Source organism: Dasypus novemcinctus, chromosome 11 (genome assembly GCF_030445035.2).
Source record: "Dasypus novemcinctus isolate mDasNov1 chromosome 11, mDasNov1.1.hap2, whole genome shotgun sequence".
NCBI lineage: Eukaryota > Metazoa > Chordata > Mammalia > Cingulata > Dasypodidae > Dasypus > Dasypus novemcinctus.
Window position 1 is genome coordinate 86,960,474 of NC_080683.1, and position 26,041 is coordinate 86,986,514.

General features: G+C 36.8%; 1 protein-coding gene across 2 annotated transcripts in view; it reads left to right on the forward strand.

Annotated features, from left to right (window-relative positions):
- Window positions 1-26,041, forward strand: part of RPF2 (ribosome production factor 2 homolog) — a 76,442-nt gene that overhangs the window by 27,768 nt on the left and 22,633 nt on the right. For both annotated transcript variants that reach the window (XM_004461213.3, XM_004461214.4), the window contains exons 5-8: window positions 48-129; window positions 760-836; window positions 4,865-4,964; window positions 19,547-19,649. In XM_004461213.3, the coding sequence (XP_004461270.1) occupies window positions 48-129; window positions 760-836; window positions 4,865-4,964; window positions 19,547-19,649 (362 nt within the window). The remainder of the gene's footprint in view (window positions 1-47; window positions 130-759; window positions 837-4,864; window positions 4,965-19,546; window positions 19,650-26,041) is intronic.

Consider the following 26,041-nt stretch of genomic DNA (forward strand, 5'->3'; position numbering starts at 1 on the left):
TCTTAAAGTTGATGCATTGACTGAATGGGATTTCTTTGGTTTTATAGGAATTCTTTTCAAAGAAGTCAGATTGTTCTCTATTCATGTTTGGCTCCCATAATAAGAAGCGGCCACATAATCTAGTACTAGGTAAGTACCATTTACTTTTAAATGTTTTTACTAATTATAAAGCTGGTTCTGTGACTCATTTACTGATTGTGTTGAAGATTAGAACCAACCAGTGTACTCTACTTTTTCTTGGTGACATTGACTAAAATTTTTCATAGCTTCCAGTCGTTGGTGAAGAATGGGGCATAGAAATATTATCCTACCTCAAGTTATAGGATATTTTTCTAACATTAAATTTCTGTGTAAATCCTACATTAGTATTAGAGGTGGAAAAAACAAAGTATATCTATCCACATAAATTAATCCTTCCCTAACAAATATCAGTTGAATCAATATATTTGAAAAAGAACCCTGGTCTGGAGTATCAAGACTTGGTCTTTATGCTCAATGGCTTTGGCAAGTCCTTTATCCTTTATGGACCTTCATTTCCTCGTATGAAATAAAGGAGTTGGACGGAAAGGATTCCAAGATCCTAGGAATCTATAATAGATAGAGATGAAACTTTTATAGAGAGGGAGCACATTTGGGGATATAAGGAGAAAGAAAAAAGGCAGATAACAGGAATCATTGGCCATTTTGGACCTGCAGATAAGTGGGTACATATAAGGCTGTTTAGGAGAAGTAGTTTTTAAAAAATGTTTTTCCTTTTAGGTCGTATGTATGACTACCATGTGCTGGACATGATTGAATTAGGTATCGAGAAATTCGTTTCTCTGAAAGATATTAAGGTAAGATACCATAAAAAAGGTATTTTATACATGTTGTTCTTGGGTAGTAATGACATTTTGTGGTGAAGAGTACTGATAGGGTTTTGTAGATTAAATAAGAGAGAACTTTGTGGGGTTTTTTTGCACTTGACTCAGGATTTCACCAGCCCAGGGCTCTTGGTCCCCGCCCCCCCCCCCTTTTTTTTTTTTCCAGTACTTTTTGTTCTGGTATGTTCTGAGATAAAAACACAATTTGATTTTACCTTACTACACAAATGTGGCTCTTCTGGAAGTTAGACTTCAGACTGGGGTTACTAACTCTTAATAGTCTTAGCCCACCATTTAAATGCTAAATTCCTCCCTCTTGATTGCCACATCATTTATTTTATAGAACCTCAGGAACATCAGTAGAATTTAAAAGGTGATCCCTGTTCCAAACTCAGGAAGTTACAGCTGATTATATAGTATTTTGACTGCTAATCACTGAATCCTAGCTCAGTTCAGCGTTGGGGGCTTGGATTTTTCCTGTCTCCTTTGCTTGAATAGGATTATGAAATAGAAAGTAGGAAATAGTCTCAAGCAAAAAAAACTTGTTAATTCAGTTTTTGGGTCCAAATTGGGTTCTTCCTTTCTCAGAACTCTGTTTCAGGTTTCTTTTATTCCATCAAATAAATTACTTCACTTAGACCTCATGGCTACTGTGTAAAAGACAGAAATTATTTTCCTTGTTTTATAGATTTGGAAAGTGAGGTGCAGCAGGATAACATTGGTGACCTATATATAGGACTCAAGGACTATGAGAGAAAGGGGATTGAATTTTGTAATAGAAAGTTATGTAACTGTTCTCAATTTATTGCCTTGTGGTGTAGTTGAAAGAACTGTAGCAGATACATAATCAGTTCTTTTTCCATTTTCTCCCAAAAGAGAGGATACACTGCCTAGGTGTGATAGAATTCCTAAACTAAATCCATATCCATATCCTTGTCCTGTGGGCTTGGAAAAGGCTCTAACTAGATCCCCACTTGGTCCACCATCCCTTGGGTGGTTAAACCCGAGATTGGGTTTAATGGCAGAACGCTTGGATTTCAAGCCTGACTTGGCCATTTAGGTGACATTTGAGATTTCACAAATCAGTTTCTTCCCTGACCCTCAATTGTAATTAAAATAGGTGTAACAATAGCAAATGAGATAATATATGTGAAAATGCTCTTCAATGAAAATAATATATTGGAAGATGTGTTATAAACGGTGATGCTTGGTAACAGTGGAAGCCATCATATTATTACATTTTCTCTTTGGTGCTGTGTACGACTCCCTGGAGATGGGCAGCATGTCCCCATTTCCCTTTACCACTCTGCCAGCTTGGTCACCAGCTTAGTTGTATCCATCCTGCCCCCCCTGCCCCTTTCCATTTCATTCCAAGGCAAAGAAGTATTTCAGTCACTGTAGCTTCTAAACCAGGCCACAAAACCAATACTGGTAGTCAGGTCTGACTCTTAACAAGAAGCGTTTAAATTGAATACTAAATTTTCACTTGTGGAGTGTCTATATAACTGTAAAACTCACTAGTTGATTGATGAGAATATGCTTACATCGGCAGTTCCTACATATGCTCAGACCATTAGGCAGTTCCTCATTTTTTAGGCCATTATTTGGTTACAAACTTTTGTTTTAAATTTATTTTGTAGTTGCATATTTTCTTACATTTTCCCTTTGTATTTATTTCCTCTCATTCTTACTACTTTACCACCTCTGCATTTTTTTTTTTTACGATTTATTTGTTTATTTCTCTCCCCTCCACCCCCACCCCAGTTGTCTGTTCTCTGTATCTATTTGCTGCATCTTCTTTGTCCGCTTCTGTTGTTGTCAGCGGCACGGGAATCTGTGTTTCTTTTTTTGTTGCGTCATCTTGTGTCAGCTCTCCGTGTGTGCGGCGCCATTCCTGGGCAGGTTGCACTTTCTTTCGCGCTGGGCAGCTCTCCTTACGGGTCGCACTCCTTGCGCGTGGGGCTCTCCTACGTGGCAGGGCACTCCTTGCGCGCATCAGCACTGTGCATGGGCCAGCTGCACACGGGTCAAGGAGGCTCAGGGTTTGAACCGCAGACCTCCCATGTGGTAGATGGACGCCCTAACCACTGGGCCAAGTCCGCCACCACCTCTGCATTTTTAAGACCTCTTCACTAGGTATTTCAAGTTCTAGGAGCTTTTTTCAAAGATGGACAAAACTTTTGTAGGGTTGATTATTCTGCATGAAATATGTCTTAATGAACAAAATGATTAAATTTTAAGACAAGTTGATCTTTCTTTCAGATAAAGGAAAATACAGTGCAACTTTTCAAGTAAAGCTCATCTGTTGTAGTCTTTTCCAGTTCAGATTTTCAAACTTGCTGTAATTAGTATTTTTTTTAATGGAATAGAGTAGGAAATATCAGTTCTCTGTTAAGTATTGTTTCATATAACTTTTGTTAATTTTGTCCTTACGATGTATACACTGAATTATGATTTAAAACGTATTTCCTATTATGCATTGTAGTCAGGATGGTTTGAAACACCGAGTTGTAGCTCCTGCTGCCTGATTGTCTTATCTACTTTACATTTAAATAGCCCATCACTCTAGGTAGCAGCAAGAGGTTTGGGTAGGCACAGATATAGCATGGAAGAGTTGGTAGGGCTGGTAGGTCCATCCATTCAGGCCCTCAATCAGCAGATTGTAAGCCTAGTTCCTACGTATAGACAGTTAAGGTTCAGGTATTGAAATAGAGAACACCAACAAGAGTGATTGTGCTGAGCCAGGAAGCAACAGGTGACATATGGTCCTAGGGCACAGGAGTTGGGTTTTTTTGCTTTGTTTTGTTTTTGGTCCTGTTTCTTGTTTTCTTTTTTGGATTTGGGTAATCCCTGATTGATAACCAGAGCAGAGTACTAGGATCAATGCAATATTCAGACCAACAGCCATTCATCTTCCATACATTAATCTTCAGTTAAGTAAGTTTTTTCTATTTGATTTTTTTCTTCTTCTTTCATTTGATGGCTTCTAAATCCTCTTATTAAGCACATACTTCTTGGTATAGAAAATCCAGAACATGGGCGGCGGACTTGGCCCAGTGGTTAGGGCGTCCATCTACCACATGGGAGGTCCACAGTTCAAACCCCGGGCCTCCTTGGCCCTTGTGGAGCTGGCCCATGCGCAGTGCTGATGCGGGCAAGGAATGCCGTGCCACGCAGGGGTGTCCCCCGCCTAGGGGAGCCCCACACGCAAGGAGTGCACCCCGTAAAGAGAGCCGCCCAGTGCGAAAGAAAGTGCAGCCTGCCCAGGAATGGCCCCGCACACATGGAGAGCTGACACAACAAGATGATGATGCAACAAAAAGAAACACAGATTCCCGTGCCACTGATGACAACAGAAGCGGACAAAGAAGACACAGCAAATAGACATAGAGAACAGACAACCCGGGTGGGGGGGCAGGGGAGAGAAAATACATAAATTAAAAAAAAAAAAAGGAAATCCAGAACAGGACTTTTTATAGTAAGTACTTCAATCCTATTGAGTGAGAATTAGCCCATACTTTATATAGCTTATATTGCTTCCCATGTGAATGTCTGGCTGATAATTTAGTATAACCTTTATTTATTACTTTTTGTGTATACAGTGGGAAGGCACAATGGTATAAATAATTCAAAGATATTAAAATTTATTTTGACTTTGGGATGCTGGCTATTAGGTTTCTTTCTCTTTTGTTTGTTGAAGTAAGTATAGTGTATTACTTTATTTTTTGCATAGACTAATGTTAAAAACCAGCTTACATTCCTTGTCGATTGACTTAATTTAGCATTGTGTGGTGGGGAAAGAAGAATTATTTTTAGTATTAAGATCTGGAAGCTTAAAAATCTCAACTGTTTTTAAAAATCAATATTCACAGACATAATTTTAGAACAGTTAAAATCTAAATTACTGTTTGTAAGTATTGGCTGCTTTAAAATCAATATATAAACAGTTTAGAATTTATAAAGTATACAGGATTTCCTTTTTTTTTTTTTCCATTTTATAGAACAGTAAATGTCCTGAGGGAACAAAACCTATGTTAATATTTGCTGGTGATGATTTTGATGTGACTGAAGACTATAGGAGACTAAAAAATCTTCTTATTGGTAAGTATTTTAATACTTATTCTCTGCAGGGTAGTCAGGTAAGCAATTAAGGCTGTCATTGGTGGCACTTTGCTACTTCTCCCTAGATGTATACCTTTATTCTCCTTTCTCCTTTGCATCTCTTTTCTTTTTTCCTTTTCAATATTTTCCTTTTTCCCCACCAGCAGCGAAACAATACTTAACTATACTGGGTGGAGTTAAAGGGATTGCTGTATTTTATAGATAATTATTATTTGTTGATGCTATAGTAATTTAGGTATCAACCTATTATACTTTATAAAACCTTATTACACTTTATAAAATACATCCATCCCTGATGATTATTAGCATCATTAAATTAAATTAAGAAAATTATAAAATTAAATTTTCAAGATTGTTACACATTACCACCCTTGAACTCAGAAACCTCTCTTAGTCTAATATAAAGGCCTTTCACAATATAACCCTAGTATACTTTTCCTTCTTGATTTGCCCCAATTTATTTCCTCCCTTTTCCATGAAAAAAATTAGTGGTTGACTGAAAATATATTATGTATATTTCTATTGTCTTTTCTGGTCTCATTTCTATTTATCCAGTTTCTACCATTCAAGTTTTAGATCAAGTTTCTTTTCCAGTAAACCCTCAGCGACCTTCCCATTTCTTTCTGTTTCATCTTCATTGTAAGTGCCAGGGTACTTGATACGTATTGCCCTATTCTCTCCACAGCCTTTTTAAGGTTATTTCATAGATAACTTATACTTTGAACTGTATTTGTTCCTAATGATTATTGCATTCTTTCCTATGTATTCACAAAACAGCTTCTTAAAATCCAATGTAGAGTTATTTCCTTTGTCTGGGGTTGATTTTTAACTTACCAGTCATTAATCTACCTTTTCTCCCATTTGTGAAGAGGTGGCATTATCATTTGCAATGATATTTCAAAGGTTACTAATGCTTAGTATTCTGTGATCACATTTGTTAGCTCTTTTATAACTTTGGAAGGTAATTTTAATTTGTCCAAAAGATTTTAACTTCTTTTTTTAATTTAAGAAAAACAAGCTTCTTATTGAATCTTTTGCTTCTTTTTCCTCTTTCCTGCTCAGATAGCTCCTTGACAGAGGTGGTGGGTACCAAAGGGTTTGAGGGGTTCAGCTTTTCATTCACAGCACTCTGTAAGCAGCAGGCCTTGATGTTCCCTTTTTATATCCTTTCTGACAGCCATGGCCCTCCTGATTCTCAGCAGCATTTTCTCAACTTTAGGCAGTTTCTTCTGTTTTGAGGTTTTCTTGAACTATTCTTACAAGCTTATGCTATCCTTTTTTTTTTTCCTAATATATTTTTATTACAGAAGTTGTGAATTTACAAAACAATCATGCATGTGTGGAATTCCCATACAATATCCCTTCACCAACACACCTCACTGTTGTAGAACATTTGTTACAGGTTATAAGATAATGTCATCAGATTATTAGTTGCACCATAGTTTTTGTTGCCCTTCTTTTGATTTTTATTTACTTTGCCCTAGATCATCTTTTTTTAAAAATTGTGCTATCTTGACCATTTTAAGTGTATAATTCAGAGGCACTAATTATTTTTATAATGCTGTAATAACCATCACCATATTCCATTATGAAAACTTTCATCACCCAAGGCAGAAACTCTTTACCCATTAAGCGATAACTGTCCAGCCCCTATGAATTTGCTTTTCTAGATATTTCATATATAAGTAGAGTCAAAAAATATTTTCCTTTTGGGTCTGGCTTCACTTAGCATAATGGTTTCAAGGTTCTTCCATGTTTTAGCATGTATCAGATCTCATTCTGTTTTTTGGCTCAATAGTATTCCACATGTATATATCACATTTCATTTATCCATTCATCTGTTGACAGACACTTGGGTTGCTTCCACCTTTTGGCTATTATGAGTAATGGTATTATGACCATTGATGTACAGGTATCTCCTTGAGTCCCTGCTTTCAGTCCCTGCTTTCAGTTCTTTTGAACATATACCTAAGAGAGGAATTGCCAGGTCATATAATAATTCTTTGTTTAACTTTTTAAGGAACTGCCAGATGTTTCCACAGTGGCTATATACATTTTACATTCCCACTAACAATGCATGAGTTCCAATATCTCCATATCCTCGCCAACATTTGTTTTTCTGTTTTCTTTTTCTTTCTTTCTTTTTTTTTTTATGATAGCCATCCTAGTGGTTCTAGTTGTGAAGTGGTATCTCATTATATATGTTTTTTATGGTTTTTGTTTTTAAGAGAAGTTGTAGGTTTACATAAAAATCATGCGAAAATGCAGAGTTCCCACACCTTTCCCCATCATTAACACGTTGCATTAGTGTGGTACCTTTGTTACAATTGATGAAAGATTATTATAATTATGCTATTAACTATGGTATAGTTTACATTAGAGTTCACTGTGCTGTACAGTCCTATATTTTGTTTTGTTTTTAATTTTTATTCTGGTAAAATCTATAAAACCTGAAATTTTCCCTTTTAACTACATTCAAATAAATAATTCACTGCTGTTAAATTACATTCACAATGCTGTGCTACCATCATATCATCCATTACTGAAACATAACCATCACCCCAAACAGAAATTGTGTCCCAAAATGCATTGACTACTCATTCCCTACCTCCACCCTAGCCCTTGGTAACCTGTATTCTAGTTTCTGACTCTCTGAATTTGCTTATTCTAATTATTTCCTATCAGTGAGATCACACAATATTTGTCCTTTGTATCTGGCTTATTTCACTCAACATGTTGTCTTCATTCATGTCGCATGTATCAGAACTTCATTCCTTTTTATGGCTGAATAATTTTCTATTTTATGTATATACTACGTTTTGTTTATCCATTCTTCTGTTGATGGACACTTGGGTTGCTTCCATCTTTTTGCAATTGTGAATAATGCCACTTTGAATATCAGTGTACAAGTATCTGTTCTAGTCCCTGTTTTCAATTATTTTGGGTAACCTAGACGTGGGATTATAGGGCTGTATGGTAATTCTATATTTAACTTTCTGAGGAACTCCCAAACTGTTTTATGCAGTGGATGTACCATTTTACATTCCCACTAACAATGAGTAAGTGTTCTTATTTCTCCATGTACTCTCCAATACTTGTTATTGTCCTTTTTTTTTAACAAATTATTCTTATTGATACATATTAATACATCCAAAGTATACAATCAGTGGTATTTGGTATAATCATGTAGTTGTGCATTCATCAGTTCAATCATTATTAGAGCATTTTCATCATTTCAATAATAATAATAATAAACAAAAACCAGACAAACAAAATTCTTTACCTCTCAATCTCTCTATGAATGAGTGTTCCTATTTCTCCAGCACTTGTTATTTTCCATTTTTTTAATAGTGACCATTCTAGTGGGTATGAATTGGTATCTCATTGTAATTTTTATTTGCATTCCGTAGTGCCTAATGATGTTGAGAATCTTTTCATGAGCTTATTGTTCATTTGTGTATTTCCTTTTGGGAAACGTGTTTTCAAGTCCTTGCCCCCGCCCCCTTTTTTTTTAAATTGGACTATTTATCTTTTTTTGTTGAAGAATAGGAATTTTAAAATTCTGTATATTAAACCCTTATTGGATATGTGATTTCATAATATTTTTTCCTATTCTATAGGCTTTTTCATTTTCTTGATGATGTCCTCTGATACGTAAAAGTTGCCTTAGATCACTTTTGAAAAGTTGGTGGGGTATAAATTATAAATAAATTAACTTATATAAATGCTCTTTATAAGTATGAGCCCATCAGATACATTGCTTTCATTTTTCCTTATTGGAATTATTTATGATTTTATTGTCAGGATTACAATTTTCAGAACTTTAAATTTCTCCTAAAAATGGCTACTTAAAAAAAACAACTGAGTACCACTATTATTGTTCTAATCTTTACATTTACAGATGGGAAAGCTGAGGTGCAGAGAGGTTAAATGAATGCTAGTAAGTGAGCCAAAATTGAAACCCAAAGACTCCAAAGCCTGAGATTTTGCCTCTATTGTCCGTATTTCCTCTGGTGAACATATTCTTTTGCAGAGTTTTTTTGTCCATAGGTTCTTAACTATATATTTCATCAACTAAAAAAAAAATGTGTACCTGAAAGAGCATTTCCTTCTTTCAGTATTACAGCACAAGATACACACTACACTTTCAGCCAAGATTTCTATTACTTATTCTTCATTGGCCAAGATTTCCTTTCTTTTTTCCTGGTCCTTTCATATAATTATTGTCAGTGAGGTACGTATTTATAACCTGTTATAACAGAGAAGGCTTTTGTTTGCTTTTGTTTAATGATGGTTTTTATAAAAAATGTTATCTTACTGTCTTGTGCTTCCACCAGATGGCAGGAATGACCACATAATGGAACGATGAGGGCAAGGGTGTGAAACCAAAAAGGAATCTGGAGGTAGAAGAGGAATGGAATCAGATTGTAGGGCACCAAGGGAAGTTGTTTCCAATATAAGTATAAAGTAGTAGAACTACAGACTCATAATGGTTTCTGTTGTGTGTTTAAGTAAGATAGAGTAGATCATTAGGGAAGAGACATTTATCAAGCGTTTTCTTCCTTCTACTAATAGGAAGTTCCTCTTTTTTGTTATTGGCCAGAAAGATAAATCGACTTCCTTAAGTTCAGTGTTTTCATACAAGATACCTACTTAATTTTGAATTTTTCTTCTTTTTGCTTTCTTTAATATTTATATACATTTCTGGTTAATCTTACTGTGTTCTGCATTTCTTTATAGAAAATGAGCAAATAATAATTTTTAGAGCCGTCCATCCTATTTTTTTTTTTTTTTTCACTTTACCAATTATTCTTTTATTTTGCATTGCACGCTTTAATGTCTTTCAGGAAAAAAAGTTTCAGAACTCCTTGAAGTCCAGTTAGTTACATGTCTTCTGATTCTTTTCAATGTAGAGACCTAAACTGTTACGTAAATATGATTAGTAAATAGAATTTCTAGTTAATGTTTTTGAGTTTCACTTAAACATTAAAAATATTTTTTAAATTTTTCTTCACTTAAACATTTTGCATACAATTTAACATACATTATCAGTATTTAATATAATAGTCTATAGAGCAAGAACAATACACCAAAACTTATTACTTTTCCATTTCCAAATTAATGGGCTTTTTTTTTTTTATGAATGGAATTGCTAGAAATGACTTCCTTCATATGACTCTTCTCTGGGTATTGAGATGATAGTAAATCAAGCAATAAGTTTCTACTCTTATTAATTACCTAATTGGGTTACTTTATCTTCATTGCCTTTTTTCTATGTCTGTCTTTTTTTTTTAAATCTTTCTCATTTCCTAATTCTTATTCTACTTGAAAAAATATTATTTATATAATGTAGTAATGAAACCTTTATACCTTGCAAAATTAATATTTTTCCTATTTCATGGATGAAGAAATATTGAGACTGGTTATCTTACTTGTCTTGGGTGAAGAGTTAATAAAATGGCAGAATTAGTATCTAGTGCTCTTTCTCTGACTCTAAGCCCCTTGATCTTTCCATGGATCGTTCTAGGAAGGAAGATAGTAATCTGATATACACCCCATGTACTAATATAACTACAGATGCTTATATTAGTAACTTCCTATAATTCTAGGGGGAAAAGTAGCTTCTCCTTATATTATCCATTTTTTTCTCTAGGTGAACGTACATGAAATGTATTCATTAAACTTTGAGAATTTAGTCACTCTAAAATGGATTATAAGGCCTGAATTAGGCAGAACAATTGAGTCCAGTTGACTTGATAATGCCAGGAAGCCCCAGTGTTAAATCTATATCCATATAAATTAGATCCATAATTGTGCGTTCTATAACATTGTGATTCCTTAAATAAGAATTTCTTAAAACCTGATCTCTGTGGACTCCAAGATCTCTGCATGGGTTACAAGGAGGTCTATAAACTCCTGAAATTGGAAACAAAATGTTTACGTATTTGCATTTTACTGTTGAGAAGGGTCCTTAGGCTCATTAGATTCTTGTGTGTTCTCTCATGCCAAAAAGTTTAAGAACTGGTAACTGCGGTTTTTTTTTTGTTTTTTTTTTTTTAAGGGGAAGGATCAAGTAAGGATTCATGTCTTTAGGGAAGAGCTAAGAGGACTGTATTTGGGTTCAAATGGATTTGGAATTTTCCTTCTTAGGGGTTTAAAAAATATTTATGTTCTTAAAAATATTCTCACGCAGGATCCCAAATCTCAAGATTTACCTGGAATCTGTAGGGTTGGGCCAGAAAATTGTATCACTGAACACAAGGCTATACTTGTGTTCATTTCAGCCATTAGGTAGGTAGGAACTCTGGTTTGTGTGCTCAGTAAAATTATTGATGACGCCTCAAAATCTTGATGCTGTCAGAGCCAGGGATCAAAGCCATGGGGTGAGTAGTACTGGTAAACCTTGGGGTTTTACTGACTCCAATATACCCCTTAAGTACACATTTCTGTATTTCCCAGAACATCATATTGGTTTCTTGGCCTTGTGACAGGAAAGCGAGCCACCTAAAAGGTATGCTCACTAGTCATTATATTGTTGTCTTTGGTGTTACCTGAGACTGAGATACCCGTCAACACCCTGGTCACTCTCATGGGCCCTTGTCCACTATATTTACTGACCGACAAAACCACACTAAATTTTATCTTTGAATTGATCCCTTAAAAAAATGTCTGAACTGGGGCTTTCCTTTCCTGATACAATTTATATCTACCTCTTCTACCCACTTTTTTCCATTTAACCTGGTTTTTACCCTTTCCCTGTCCTCATAAGATCTTTTTTTACCTAGGCCATCATTCCTGACCATTTTAAAGTTAGCCTTTTTGTCAGTGTTTTGAGCTTAAATACATTTTAATCCATTACCCCATTGTTTCAGATGCATCTTGTACTTTCTTTGTCCAGCCCTAGAATCAACTATTTCTCTAAGAAGCCCTGGTGTTTTTTTGTTTGTTAACTTGCATTTTTAGATACATAGAATCATACAATATGTACTCTTTTTGGCCCTTTCACTCGTGTTTCATGTGTCAGTAGTTCATTCCTTTTTATTGCTGAGCTGTATTCTATTGTATAGATAATCTACAGTTTATTTGTTGATGAACACTTAGGTTGATTACAGTTTTTGGCTATCACCAATAAAGCTGCTGTTTACATTTATAAACACTAGTCTTTATGGACACATGTTTTCATTTATTTGGGTAAATATGTAAGAGTGGTACGTTTGGTCATTTGAATAGTGTATAACATTTTAAGAACTGCCACACTTTTTTTTTTTTTTAAAGATTTATCTATTTCTCTCCCCTTCCCCCCCCCACCCCAGTTATCTGTTCTCCATGTCTGTTTTCCTGTGTCTTCTTTGTCTGCTTCTGTTGTTGTCAGAGGCACAGGAATCTGTGTTTCTTTTTGTTGCTTCATATCGTTATGTAAGCTCTCCGTGTGTGTGGCGCCATTCCTGGGCAGGCTTCACTTTCTTTCGCGCTGGGCGGCTCTCCTTACGGGGCACACTTCTTGTGCGTGGGGCTTCCCTATGCGGGGGACACCCCTGCGTGGCACGGCACTCCCTGCGCGCATCAGCACTGCGCATGGGCCAGCTCCACACGGGTCAAGGAGGCCCGGGGTTTGAACCGCAGACCTCCCATGTGGTAGACGGACGCCCTAACCACTGGGCCAAGTCCGCTGCCCATACTTTTTTAAAGTGGCTATACCATCACCACCAGCAGTGTGTAGGAGTTCATTATTTCACATCCTTGTCAATACTTGGTATGCCATTCTTTTTAATTTTAGCAATTCTAATGGGTGTGTAGTGATATCATTGTAGTTTTAATTTGCATTTTCTGGTGCCTGAGAATGAATATCTTTTCATGTGCTTATTGACCATTCATATGTCTTTAAAGTGTATTCCACTCTTTGTTTTTTTAATTGGGTTGTTTGTCTTATTAAATAATAAGTGATGTGTGTGTGTGTATACTTATCAAGTCTTTTGTCTGAAATGTATTCTGTGAATATTTTCTCCCCATCTGTTTTACCTTTTTTGATTTAACAGTGTTTTACAACAAAAGTTTTTACTTTTTATGATGTAGATTTATCCAGTTTTTCTCTTTAACAGTATGTGTTTGTTATATTTTTTTCTGAGAAAACTTTGCTTATCCAAAGGTGCAAAGATATTTCTCTTACATTTTCTTTAATAGTTTTAGTTTTTATGATCCAGTTAGAGTTAATTTTTGAATATGCTGTTCACTTTTTCATATCCATATCCATATGGATATCTAATTTTTCCGACACTATTTGTTAGAAAGACTTTTCTTTCCTCATTGAATTAGTGTAGCACCTTTGTGGAAAATCAGTTAGCTATGTATATATGGATCTGTATTCAGTTCCATTTCTCTGCATGTCTCTTTTCACTAATAGCAAACTGTCTTGATTATTGTCAACTTTATAGTAAGTCTTGAAATCAAGTGGGATAAATTCTCCAACTTTGTTCTTTTAAAAAAATTTTTTCTAGGTCTTTTGCATTCCATATCCATTTTAGAATTTGCTTGTCAATTTCCACCAAAAATCCTACAGGGGAGACTCTTCATTTGTATTGTGTTTAATCTATAGATCAATTAAGAATTACCTTCTTAATATATTGAGTCTTCTAATCCATGAACATAGTGAATTTCTCCATTTATTCAGGTCTTTTAAAATTCCTCTCATCCATGTTCTGTAATTTCAGTGTAAAAGTCTGTTTTAGTCAGCTAAAGGGATGCTGATGCAAAATACCATAAGCCTGTTGGCTTTTATAAAGGGTATTTATTTGGGGTAGGAGCTTACAGATACCAGGCCATAATGCATAGGTTACTTCTCCTCACTCACCAAAGTATTTCCACGTGTTGGAGCAAGATGGCTGCTTATGTCTGCCAGAGTTCAGGCTTCCTGGTTTCCTCTCTTCCCAGGGCTTTCTTCTGTCCGGTCTCAGAGTTCCTCTCTTCCTAGGGCTTGCTTCTCTTTCCTGTGTGTGCTTACTTACCGGGGTCCAGCTTAAGGCTTCAGCATCAAACTCCAGCATTAAAATCCTAACATTAAAAACCCTCCATGGGGGCAGCAGATTTGGGTCAACGGATGGAGCCTCTGCCTACCACATGGGAGGTTCAGGGTTCAAATCCAGGGCCTCCTGACCTATGTGATGAGCTGGTCCATGCACAGTGCTGATGTGCACAAGGAGTGCCCCCTGTGTAGGGGAGCCCCACACGCAAGGAGTGCGCCCCTTAAGGAGAACCACCCAGCGTGAAAAAAGTGCAGCCTGCCCAGGAGTGGCTCCGTACACATGAAGAGCTGACACACAAGATGACACAACAAAAGGAGATGCAGATTCCCCATGCCGCTGACAAGAATACAAGTGGACACAGAAGAACACACAGCGAATGGACACAGGGAACCAGAGAACAGATAACTGGGTGGGGAGAAGGGAGAAATAAAATAAAAAATATATATATCTTTAAAAAAAACCAAAAACGCCATGGAAAGCAGACATGACTCAACTGATAGAGCGTTCATCTACCATATGGAGGGTTCAGGGTTTGATCCCCAGGACCTCCTGACCTGTGTGGTAAGCTGGCCCATGCACAGTGGTGCCACACACAAGGAGTGCTATGTCATGCAGAGGCGCCCCCGCATAGGGGTGCCCCACGTGAAAAAAGCACAGCCCACTCAGGAGTGGTGCAGCACACACACAGAGCTGACACAAGATGACACAACAAGAAAGAGACAAAGTTTCCCAGTGCTGCCCAATAATGTAAGCAGACGCAGAAGAACACATAGCAAAAGGACACAGAGCAGACAATGGGCGGGAAGGGGGGAGAAATAAATAAATCTTTTACAAAAAACAAAAAAACCCTTTAACTCTCCTTTGCCATGCCTTTTATCTGTGAGTCTCTACTCACCAAGGGGTGGGGGCTCAACACCCTACTGACGTGGCCCAATCAAAGCCCTGATCATAATTTAATCACGCCCAAGTACAGGCCAGTTTACAAACATAATCCATTATCTTTGGAATTAATAACTATTTCAAACTACGACAAAGTCTTAGACATCTTTTGTTAGACTTATTCCTAGGTATTTTATGGTTTTTTTTTTTTGATGCTGTTGTAAATGGAATTTGAGGGGGAGGCATTAATTTTTTAAATTTAATTTAGATTTATACTTATGTAAAATAATTTCCTTCCAAAGTCAAAGCTACAAAATAAATTATTTGTCCCTGTGCCTTTCTTATTTCATAGATAACCTTTAATCTTTAATAGACATTGTTTTGGTGTATTTGTTTATTGGTTAGCATGTATATATATATAGTTGATATTTGTCCTTTTTTTTTAATAGATAAGGTACCAGGGATTCCACTCAGGACCTTGTACATGGGAAGTAGGTGCTCAGCCACTGAGCTACATCTGCTTCCCTTGTTTGTTTTTTAAAGCGGCACCAGGAACCGAACCTGGGACCTCCCTTGTGGAAAACAGGAGCTCAAGTGCTTGAGCCACATCCGCTCCCCTTCCCTTCTTAAATGGTAGTCTACTATACATACTTTGTTCCATCTTTTTTCACTTAAAGAAACTATGTCCTTTAGATCATACCATTGTAATATAGAGAGATAATTTCCATTCCTTTTTACAGCTGTAAATACTTATTATGTGAATGTTTATAATTTAATCAACCAGTCCTTAGTAATTGACATTTAGATTGTTTCCAGTGTTTTCCTACAACCTGAATAGCCCTTTACATATACCTTTTTTTTGCCAGCCTTTCTTTACAAAGCCCACCTTCTTCACTATTCTAACCGTTGTGTAATGACTTTCCAGCTGGACATGTTTGTAGAACTCCAGATCTAACCTTCCAGGTACTTGATATTTTTACTTGAATGCTCCTTTGTGTCTCAGTAAAAAAAGCATGGCTAAAATTGAACTTAAAATTTTTCTTCACTTTTCCCAGCCAGGCTCTTATCCCATTCTTCCTTATTTCTGTAGGTAGTGCTCACTCACTCTCAAGACACCAGAATCATATTTTATTCTTGTCTAAACCTAAATTCCAGCTGTTCTTATTTTTTTTAATGCTTTTTAATTTGATCATTTCAGTTCTGTTGCTTCCACGTTACCCTGGTTTGGCCACATTCTCTCCAGTCTGACCAGCTATTATGCTTTCCTAATTTGGCTCCCAGTTTCTCTTGCACCCCATATTATTTCTTATACATAGGTTAACACACAAAATCCTTTGTTGTTCTCTGGTGTCCATCAGTAAAGCCCAAATTCCTCATTTAACTCCAGCCTGCTTTTTCAGTCTGTCATACTTATGTACCTTATTTCTACATCAAATAAAACCATTTACTGTTATTGAATGTACTCTAAAATTTGTTTTCTTGTGTTTATATATCTTTGCTTTTGCCTAGAATGTTTGCTTTCCATTTCTTTCAAATCGTACATACATAGTGCAAAAGCCATTCCCATGAAGTCTTCCCCGTCTAGAAATGAGTTCTCTGTCCTCAGAACTTCGAGGGCACTTTGTTTCTGCTGCTTTGTTTTTAATGTGCTACCCTCAGTATTCATTTCTTTCTAGAATGGGGGGCTGTTGGTTAAGAGAGGGATTATGTGCCATTTACCTTTCTATCACCCATTACATGGTGCTTTGTGTATAAAAGGTGCTCCAGTACGCATCTGTTAAATGAACAAGTTCTTGGCAGCTATATCCATATGTAAGCAATCCTTTGTTCTTTTCTGTTCTCAGAAGATATCTGCTATTAGACATATTTGCTTTGGGATTGCTAAGTACTGTCATTTATGCCAGTTAAGTCAGGTAACCCACCCCCAACCCTTTTCACTGAATTCGTTTATTTTATCTCGGCGCTTTGTGAACTTTAGTGAAATTTCAATTTAGGGTTTGTATTAATCTCCCAAAGCGGTGACGATACAAAGTACCAGAAACCTGTTAGCTTTTTATAATGGGGATTTATTTGGGGGAAAAGCTTACAGTTCCAAAACCATGAAAATTCTAACTCAAGGCACCATAAAAGGTGCTTTCTCACCAAAGTCAGCTGCTACGTGTTGAAGCAAGGTGGTGGGCATCTCTGCCTGGTCTTTCCAGTTTCAGCTGTAAGCTATCAGATAAATGACTCATCTCTCCCGGGGGCCTCAGCTCTTTGAGCCTTTTTTCTGTCATATGGCAGGATGAAAAATAAGAGCTCTCTCTTCCTGTGTTTCTGTCCACATGAGTCTATTTATATCAGACCCAGCAAGGGAGTGGGGACTCAACCTACGTCAGTCTCATCTTACTGACGTCAGTTACATTTTACTGACTAGTGGAATCAAAACCCTGAAATGATCTTATCAAGTAATCTAATCAAAGCCCCTTGGGGCTGAATTTAATGCAATCAAAGGGTATTATACCCAGAGGAATAGATTAGTTTACAAACATAGTCCTTCTCTTTTGGGGATTCATAAAATCTTAAACTGCTACAGGAGTTAAGGTAAAATATTGGCATAATACAGGAGTTCTTAACCAGAGGTTAATGGAACCCCAAGGGATCCATGGAAAGATTTCAGGGGGTCTGTGAGCTTGAACTGAGAATTCAAAAAAAACATGATTCTTGTGGGGACATGTTGCTGCAGGTATATTTGTTAAATAATAGACAGTATAGTGTGGAGTTAGTAAGGGGTCCCTGGTTTTCACTTGACTGGCAAAGGGGTTTGTGGAACAAAAAAAGGTTAAGAACCCCTGGCATAATAGGATTATGATTTAGTACTATTGATATAGACTGAAAGTTCTTTTATAGTCTTAGAAAATTTGACCTGATATAGAACACTTTTCCATATGCATATTTTGTTCTTAAAAATTCATTTCTTCATTTAATTCTTAAAAGCCTAGGGAAAAAAGCACATATGCCTAGAAAGTTTTGCATTTTTTAACGTGGCTGTTAAAGGTAAGACAGGTTTGGACAAAATCAAGGAAAAGCTCTTCATTGATTATGATTCTTAGATCACAGTACCTTGAAAAAGTACAAACTTGTTTTATAAAAATGTCCCTGAGAGTTTTTTGTTTGGGGGCATAGGGAAAGGTGATATATACAGGTGCACGCACACTTGTGTCTGCTTTTTACATATTAGTGCTGTGATTTTCTTTAGTTAACCGTGAGAAAGGAAAAGCATACTATGAAAGATCTCGCTATATATTTACACACACAGATAGAGATAGTTCCCATCTTATGGGCTAATAATGGACAATGGGAAGGAATATCCTGGGTGGTTACAGATTGGGACTTGAATGGGATTTCCCGTTTACCATATCTATTGCGTTGGGACAGCTTTTCCTAAGTACTTTAAATTGGATATACTTTATTAGTAGTAGTATTTTGTTTTGATTTTAACTTACTTTGTATTTTTGTGTTTTGTTCAGTTATTATTGAATACAACTTATTTTTTCTTAGCTAAATGTTATTGTATTTCCTTTTAGCCTCCTTGGAGTTCCGTTTTCTCAGCTATAAAAGGAGGGGATCAAACTCTTTTTTTTTTTAAGATTTATTTATTTATTTATCCACCCCACCCCACCCCCATTGTCTCCTCTGTACACTCTTCTGTGTCTGCTTGTCTTCTCATTATGCGGCTCTGGGATCTAATCCTGGGACCTTCCGGAATGGGAGAGAGGTGATCATTCTCTTATGCCACCTCAGCTCCCTGGTCTGCTGCGTCTCTTATTTTCTCTCCTCTGTGTCTCTTTTTGTTGTGTCGTCTTGCTGTTCCAGCTCTCATGTGGGCCAGCAGTCCTGCATGGGGCAGCACTCATGTGCAGGTCAGCTAACTGCGCGGGCCAGCTTGCCTTCACCAGGATGCCCCGGGTATTGAGCCCTGGACCTCCTATACAGTAGACAGGAACTCAGTTGCTTGAGCCACATCCGCTTAGCAGGGGATCAAACATTTGAATGCTGTTTTCTGAACTTCTTTCATTCGTGTTTCACCTTGATGACTTTAGCTAAGTTCATGTAGTGTCCATACTGCTGTTTATGGGAGATTTTTTTTCAAATTGATTCCTCTTTTTAAAAGGAAACTTGATGTCACTACTGTAAATGGAAAACAGTGTATGATAAAATAAATATAGTAAATTGTGTTTGTCCATATATCATTTAAAATCACCTCACCTACCATCAGTGGTGTGATTACTACACTGTGAGAAAATACCCTACTCATTGATCTCAAAGGTTCTTTTCTGGCTTTAACAATTCCTAAAGTTTATTATTCTTTGCTCACGTAATTGAGATGTCTTGTTAGAATTCTGTTGATTGCTGGCTACTTTGGTTATTAGCTTTATTTTAATAGTCAATGTTTGGAGAGCCATTTTTATATAAATTTTCTATTTTAACCTCTTATATATTAAAATTTCATGCCTTGATTTATATTTTAATAAAAAGTTTAATACACATGCTCCTATGCTAAGCATTTGGCTTAAAGGAAGAAGAATTTTGAAACTAAGACTGCTGCTCTTTGTGAATGAATTTTTAAAGTGTATTGGTTTATTTTGTTTTGTTTTTTAACAAGTTAATATGTTCTCTTAGATTTCTTCAGAGGTCCCGCAGTATCAAACATCCGCCTTGCTGGTTTAGAGTATGTTCTGCACTTCACTGCACTGAATGGGAAAGTATACTTTCGAAGCTATAAGTAAGTGCTTCTCTTAGACTGTTTTGGTTAAACTTCAGGGTTAGCATTTTTATGGGCCTTTTTTATAGAGATCAAACTTAGAATTAATGTTAGATCAAAAGTTTGTTTGGAGAGTTTGCAGAATAGTGGTGGCAACAAATCCATGCTGCTGTTCCCCTGCTACCTTCTGCTTCTGAAACCCTGCTCTTCCAGGGCCCCAGAGCATCTAATGCTGCACTCTCTCTGAGCCTAGAATGCTCATTCAGTCCTGACTCTCCCTTGTTTGGTGTAGCATTTCCTTATTTTTCCTTATCTGGATTTAAGAGTACTAAAAGCTGTCTTGGATCAGCCAAAACAGATTTCAAAACCATGGTCTGAAAAATGGAGTCTGAAAGGAATAAGGATTCAGTGACTAGACTCATTTTACCCTCTATCTCCTACCTGAGCTATGATATAAATTCTAATAAGAGATTTTTTTTTTTTTTTAATTAAAAGCTTAATGACATGCTACAGTTGTGCCTTTTGAAATGTGACTCTTTTTTAAGTAGTGTTGGCTGGGCCAAACTTTCCTCGAGAATATGTTGACTCTTACAAACTGCCTTTCTTCATTCAATGAATTCAGACATGGAAACACATTTTGAGCTGTTGTGGGACAGTGCAGCCTGTGAGCTGACAGTTTGTTGTATATACAGTAATAGTGCTTGGTGTGCAGCCATTTATGGACTTCAGCATTTCATACGTTTCTTAATTCTGTCTTTTTTTTTCTTCCCAATGAAATACATGATTGATCAGCTAATGTCCAGTGAGCATACAATTGAAACTAAATATTCACCTCTTTTGTGAATTAATGATTTCCATCCTTTTCTCTCTTATATTGAGTCAGAGGTATTTACCTTTCTTTTCACATCAGTACCACCATTTCTGTTTTTCTATTTTCTTCTCATTAAAAATAATAAAAAGGATGCAGTAAAGTATCCAACTGAAGGCAAGATGTAATTAGGGATTTTATAATTATTTTAGCTAGTTGACTTTGAGATCCCTTTAAATCTGTTACTGGCATTTTCATACTAGGTTTTGGTGCTTCCAAAAACATACTATAAAGTAGGTGACTCTTCTTTAGAGGACAGGAAATAAAGGATGAAAAGTAACTACCGTTAACATAAAACAATTCTTTTTGAATACTTATATTAAATATAGAAACCCTGAGTATACAAAGGAGCTAAAAATATAAAGAGAAAAAAAATCTTTGAGAATGAGAAATGAATAATAAGAATAGTCTAAAATTCTTTCATGGTGAACAATTTCAAAGAAAGTACTCCCTTAATGAGAACTTATATTTAGTGAGAAGAAATGCATTTGTAAAGAACAAATCAAAGAATCAGACTTCAGAACAAGGATGAATCAGTGGTATGATTATATACATTGACCTTATTCCCTTGCTCTAAGAATGTGATTGCTGGAACCACCCTTAGGTTAGCATGGCATTTCTTATAATGAAAAAATTTTTTTCAGTTTTAAAAATCAAACACACTAGGGTAAAAATTTATATAGGTGTTCCATATGTGCCTTATAATGCCTGTTAACCTATTGATTTATGATTGAGAGTGGGAAAAAAGTCCATGTGAACCTCTTAGCATTAGCCACACTCACAGAGAAAGGAAAGAAGATGTCCAGGATATGAGCATCACCTCTGAGCCTAGTGACCTACCTCTGGGTCAGGCTCAGCCATGTGGCATGGGTGCGTCACTTCTCAGCACCTCCATTTCTTCTACAGAGTGTACCAATTCCATGTAGGTAATCTTTTCCTCTGGGATCTGAGAGTCAATCAGTTTTGTTGTTATCTACACAGTTAAATTGAAATGAACTACAGTATGTGAAGTGCAGTATGCCCAAGTCTGTGGGCAGTCACCTGAAGTTTTTTAGGGGCAGGTCACATCAGCACCTTCAGCCTGGCACATACCTAAGTTCCAACTCCCAAATGGAAATAAGGTGTTCAGCATACTGTTTGTGCAAATAGTTTAGGCACACTGCATCAGACTTATCAGTCAGGGGACCAAACCTTCTGAAATCCAAGTTCCCAGACTCCAACAAAGGGCCAACCTTGTTAAGTAGGTTTTTCTGAGGGTAAGCAGTCAAACCTGATGTGTCAACTCGTTTCTTCATAGGCATGTAATGAATATATAAGGATGTGATTTGTATGACAATAATAGCAGTAAGTAGGGAGTAGGCAGTGGAGCTATGCAGGAGCAAAAGTTTTATGTATTATTGAAATTAGTGGATATTAAACCAAACTAGATTGTTGTAAATTAAGATATTAATTTTAATCCCCAGGGCAATCACTAAGAAAATAACTAAAAAATATAGTCAAAGAAATGACGAGGAAATTAACATGATACACTAGAATTTATCTATTTAACATAAAATAAGGGGAAAATGGAGGAACAGAGGAAAGAAGATATAAAACAGAAAACAAATAGCAAAATAGCAGATAAAAATCCTATATTATTAGTAGTTACATTAAATGTTAATCGATAAAGCATTCCAATCAAAAAGCAGAGATGGACAGAATTTTTTTTTTAAAGATTCAGAGGTAGGAGCAGATGTGGCTTGAGTGGTTGAGGGCCTGCTTCCCATATGGCAGGTCCCAGCTTCGGGCCCCCATGCCTCCTAAAAGAAAAAACACAGCATGCAAAGAAACAAAAAAACCAACTGGGGAACTGATGTGGCTCAGTGGTTGAACACCAGCTTCCCACATATGCAGTCCCAGGTTCAGTCCCCAGCCCCCTTACCTCAAAAGAAAAAAAAAATTCAGCTCAGTAGCTGAATGTCTGCTTCCCATGTGTAAGGTCCCAGGTTCAATCCCTACTACTACCAAAAAGAAAAAAAGAAAAAACAAAAAAAAAAGGTTCAATTGTATGCTGTCTAGAAGAGACATGCTTTAGATTTAAAGACACAAATAGGTCAAAAGTAAAAGAATGGAAAAAGATATACCGTGCAAGTAGTAACCAAGAGAGAGCTGGGGTGATTATACTAATATTAGACAAAATAGGCTTTAACACAAAAATTGTTACTAGAGACAAAGAAGAACATTTTCTAATGAGCAAAGGATCAGTCCATCAGGAAAATGTAAAAACCCCAAGCATAAATAGACCTAATAACAGAGCCCCAAATAGATAAAGCAAAACTGAACTTAGAGAGAAGTAGACAATTTAGCAGTAATAATTGGAGATTTAAACACCCCACTTATAAAAAATAATAATAATTCAGAAAAACAAAATAACAGAAAAAGTCAGCTCTACAAGTTATGGAAGCATTACTATTAAAAAGTTCTGTCCAGGTACTTTTATCTCATCTAATTCCAACTAATAACTCTCGCTAGTGTTCAGAAAGATACACAGATGAATACAGATTAATCAAATTATATAGTCAAGGTCTCATTATTAATGAAAAAAGTGAAGAGAAAAAAATGCATACTCATAATCATATTTCACAAAACCAAACCCTATGAAAAAAAAAAACAAAAACCAAACCCTATGTTCTTTTTTTTGACCTTTAGCATTAATATAGTATCGACTTTGCTTTTGCTACAACAACATTAGTGTTGTTAGCTATAGTGTATAAATTACATTAGTTACATTTTTCCAAAGTATCACCATATTCTTAACACTTTACAGTAGAATATACTGTACAGTCCTCATCTGCTGCCATAATCATTGTTACATATTCCTTATATTATCCTCCAGCTGTCCTCCAGGTAACATTTATCTCCCGAGACTACTCGTTTCAGCCAGTCACACATAAATCACCAGTGCTTGTTACATTCATGATGTGTTACCATCAAGTCCAACCATTACCACATATTTACATTTGACCTTATTAAACATTCTACGTACATCCAGCATTGTCTCCCCCTTATTATCCCACATTCCGTCTCCTCCAAGCAAAACTTCATAGTCCAACTTCCTAAGTCTACTCATTGTATTTAGCTCATATCAGTGAGACTATACAATATTTATCCTTTCGTTTCTGACTTATCTCACTCAGTATAATATTCTCAAGATTCCTCCATGTTGTCATGTACTTCCCCAGTTGATTTCTTCTTATAGCTGAATAATATTCCATTGTATGACTATACCACATCTTGTCTGTCCATTTTTTACCAATTTGTGAATAATGCTGCTGTCAACATCGATGTGCAAATATCTGTTCACATCCTTGCTTTCACTTCCTCTTAGTGTAATCTTGGTAAAGGGATAATCTTGGTAACGGGATTGCCGGATCATAGGGCAATTCTATATTTAGTTTCCTGAGGAACTGCCCAAGCTTCTTCTTCAGAGGCTGCACCATTTTACACTTCCACCAGCAGTGAAGGAATGTTCCTATTTCTCTACAACCTCCCTAGCACTTGTTGTTTTCGGTTCTTTTAATATTGGCCATTATGTATGGTGAGATGATATCTCATTGTAGTTTTTTTTTTTTAAAGGTTTATTTTATTTATTTCTCTCCCCTTCCCCCCCACCCCAGTTGTCTTTTCTCTGTCTATTTGCTGCGTATTCTTCTTTGTCCGCTTCTGTTGTCAGCAGCACAGGAATCTGTGTATCTTTTTGTTGCGTCAGCTTGTTGTGTCAGCTTTCAGTGTGTGTGGTGCCATTCCTGGGCAGGCTGCACTTTCTTTCGTGTTGGGCGGCTCTCCTTACTGGACGCTCTCCTTGCGCATGGGTCTCCCCTACATGGGGGACAGCCCTGTGTGGCACAGCACTCCTTGCGCGCATCAGCACTGTACGTGGGCCAGCTCCACATGGGTCAAGGAGGCCCGGGGTTTGAACCGTGGACCTCCCCTGTGGTAGGCGGATGCCCTAACCACTGGGCCAAGTCCGCTTCCCTCATTGTAGTTTTGATCTACATTTCCCTAATAGCTAGTGATGCTCAACATCTTTCATGTGTCTTTTGGCCATTTGTATTTCCGCTTCAGAAAAATGTCTGTTCATTTCTTTTGCCCATTTTAAATTGGGTTGCTTGTCATTTTGTCATTAAGTTGTATGATATCTTTATTTATAACATGGAGATCAATACCTTATGTGGTTTCTGGAGATTTTTTCCCCCATTGGGTTGGCTGTCTTTCCACCTTCTTAACAAGAAGCTCTATTTTTTCTTTTGTTTCTTATGCTTTTGATGTAAAGTTTAAGAAACCACCATCTACCCCAACATCTTTTTTCTTTTTTTAAAGATTTATTTTTTATTTCTCGCCCCTTCCCCCCGCCCCCAGTTGTCTGCTCTCTGTGTCCATTCGCTGTGTGATCTTTTGTGACTGCTTCTATACTTATCAGCGGCACCGGGAATCTGTGTTTCTTTTTGTTGCTTCGTCTTATTGTGTCAACTCTCCGTGTGTGCGGCGCCATTCTTGAGCAGGCTGCACTTTCTTTTGCGCTGGGCGACTCTCCTTAAGGGGCGACTCCTTGTGTGTGGGGCTCCCTTACACAGGGGACACCCCTACGTGGCTCGGCACTCCTTGCGCTCATCAGCACTGCACATGGCCAGCTCCACACAGGTCAAGGAGGCCCAGGGTTTGAACTGCCGCCCTCCCATGTGGTAGGCCCTATCCACTGGGCCAAGTCCGCTTCCCCTACCACAACATCTTCAAGATGTTTCCATGTATTTTCTTCCAGAAGTTTTATGGTTCTAGTTTTTATATTTAGGTCCTTGATTCGTCTTGAATTAATTGTTTTTATAAGGTATGAGATAAGGGTTCTCTTTATTTTAGATGTGGCTGTCCAGTTTTCCAAGCACCATTTGTTGAATAGGTTGTTCTGACTCAGCTGAGTGGGTTTGACAACCTTGTCAAAAATCACTTGACTGTTAAGGTGAGGGTCTATTTCTGAACTCTTGATTCAATTCCATTGGTCAATCTGTCTGACTTTATGCCAGAACCATGCTGTGTTCACCACTATAGCTCAATAATATGCTTTAAAGTCTGGAAATGAGAGTTTTCCAACTTCCTTTTTTAAGGTACTTTCGGCTATTTGTGGAGCCTTACCCTTCCAGATAAATTTGATAATTGGCTTTTCTAATTGTACAAAGAAGAATATTCAAGTTTTTTCAGGATTGTGTTACATCTGTAGATTAGTTTGGATAGAACTGATACCTTAATGATATTTAGTCTTCCAGCCCATGGACATGGAATATCCTTCCAGTTATTTAGGTAAGCTTTGGTTTCTTTTAGTAGTGTAAAGTTTTTTGAATACAGGTCCCTTATGTCCTTGATTAAGTTTATTCCTAAACACTTGATCCTTTTAGTCACAATTGTAAATGAAATTTTTCCTCAGATTGCTCATTGATAGTGCATAGAAATGCTACTGATTTTTGTGTATTAATCTTGTCTGATGCCACGGCTTTGCTGAAATTGCTTGTAAGCT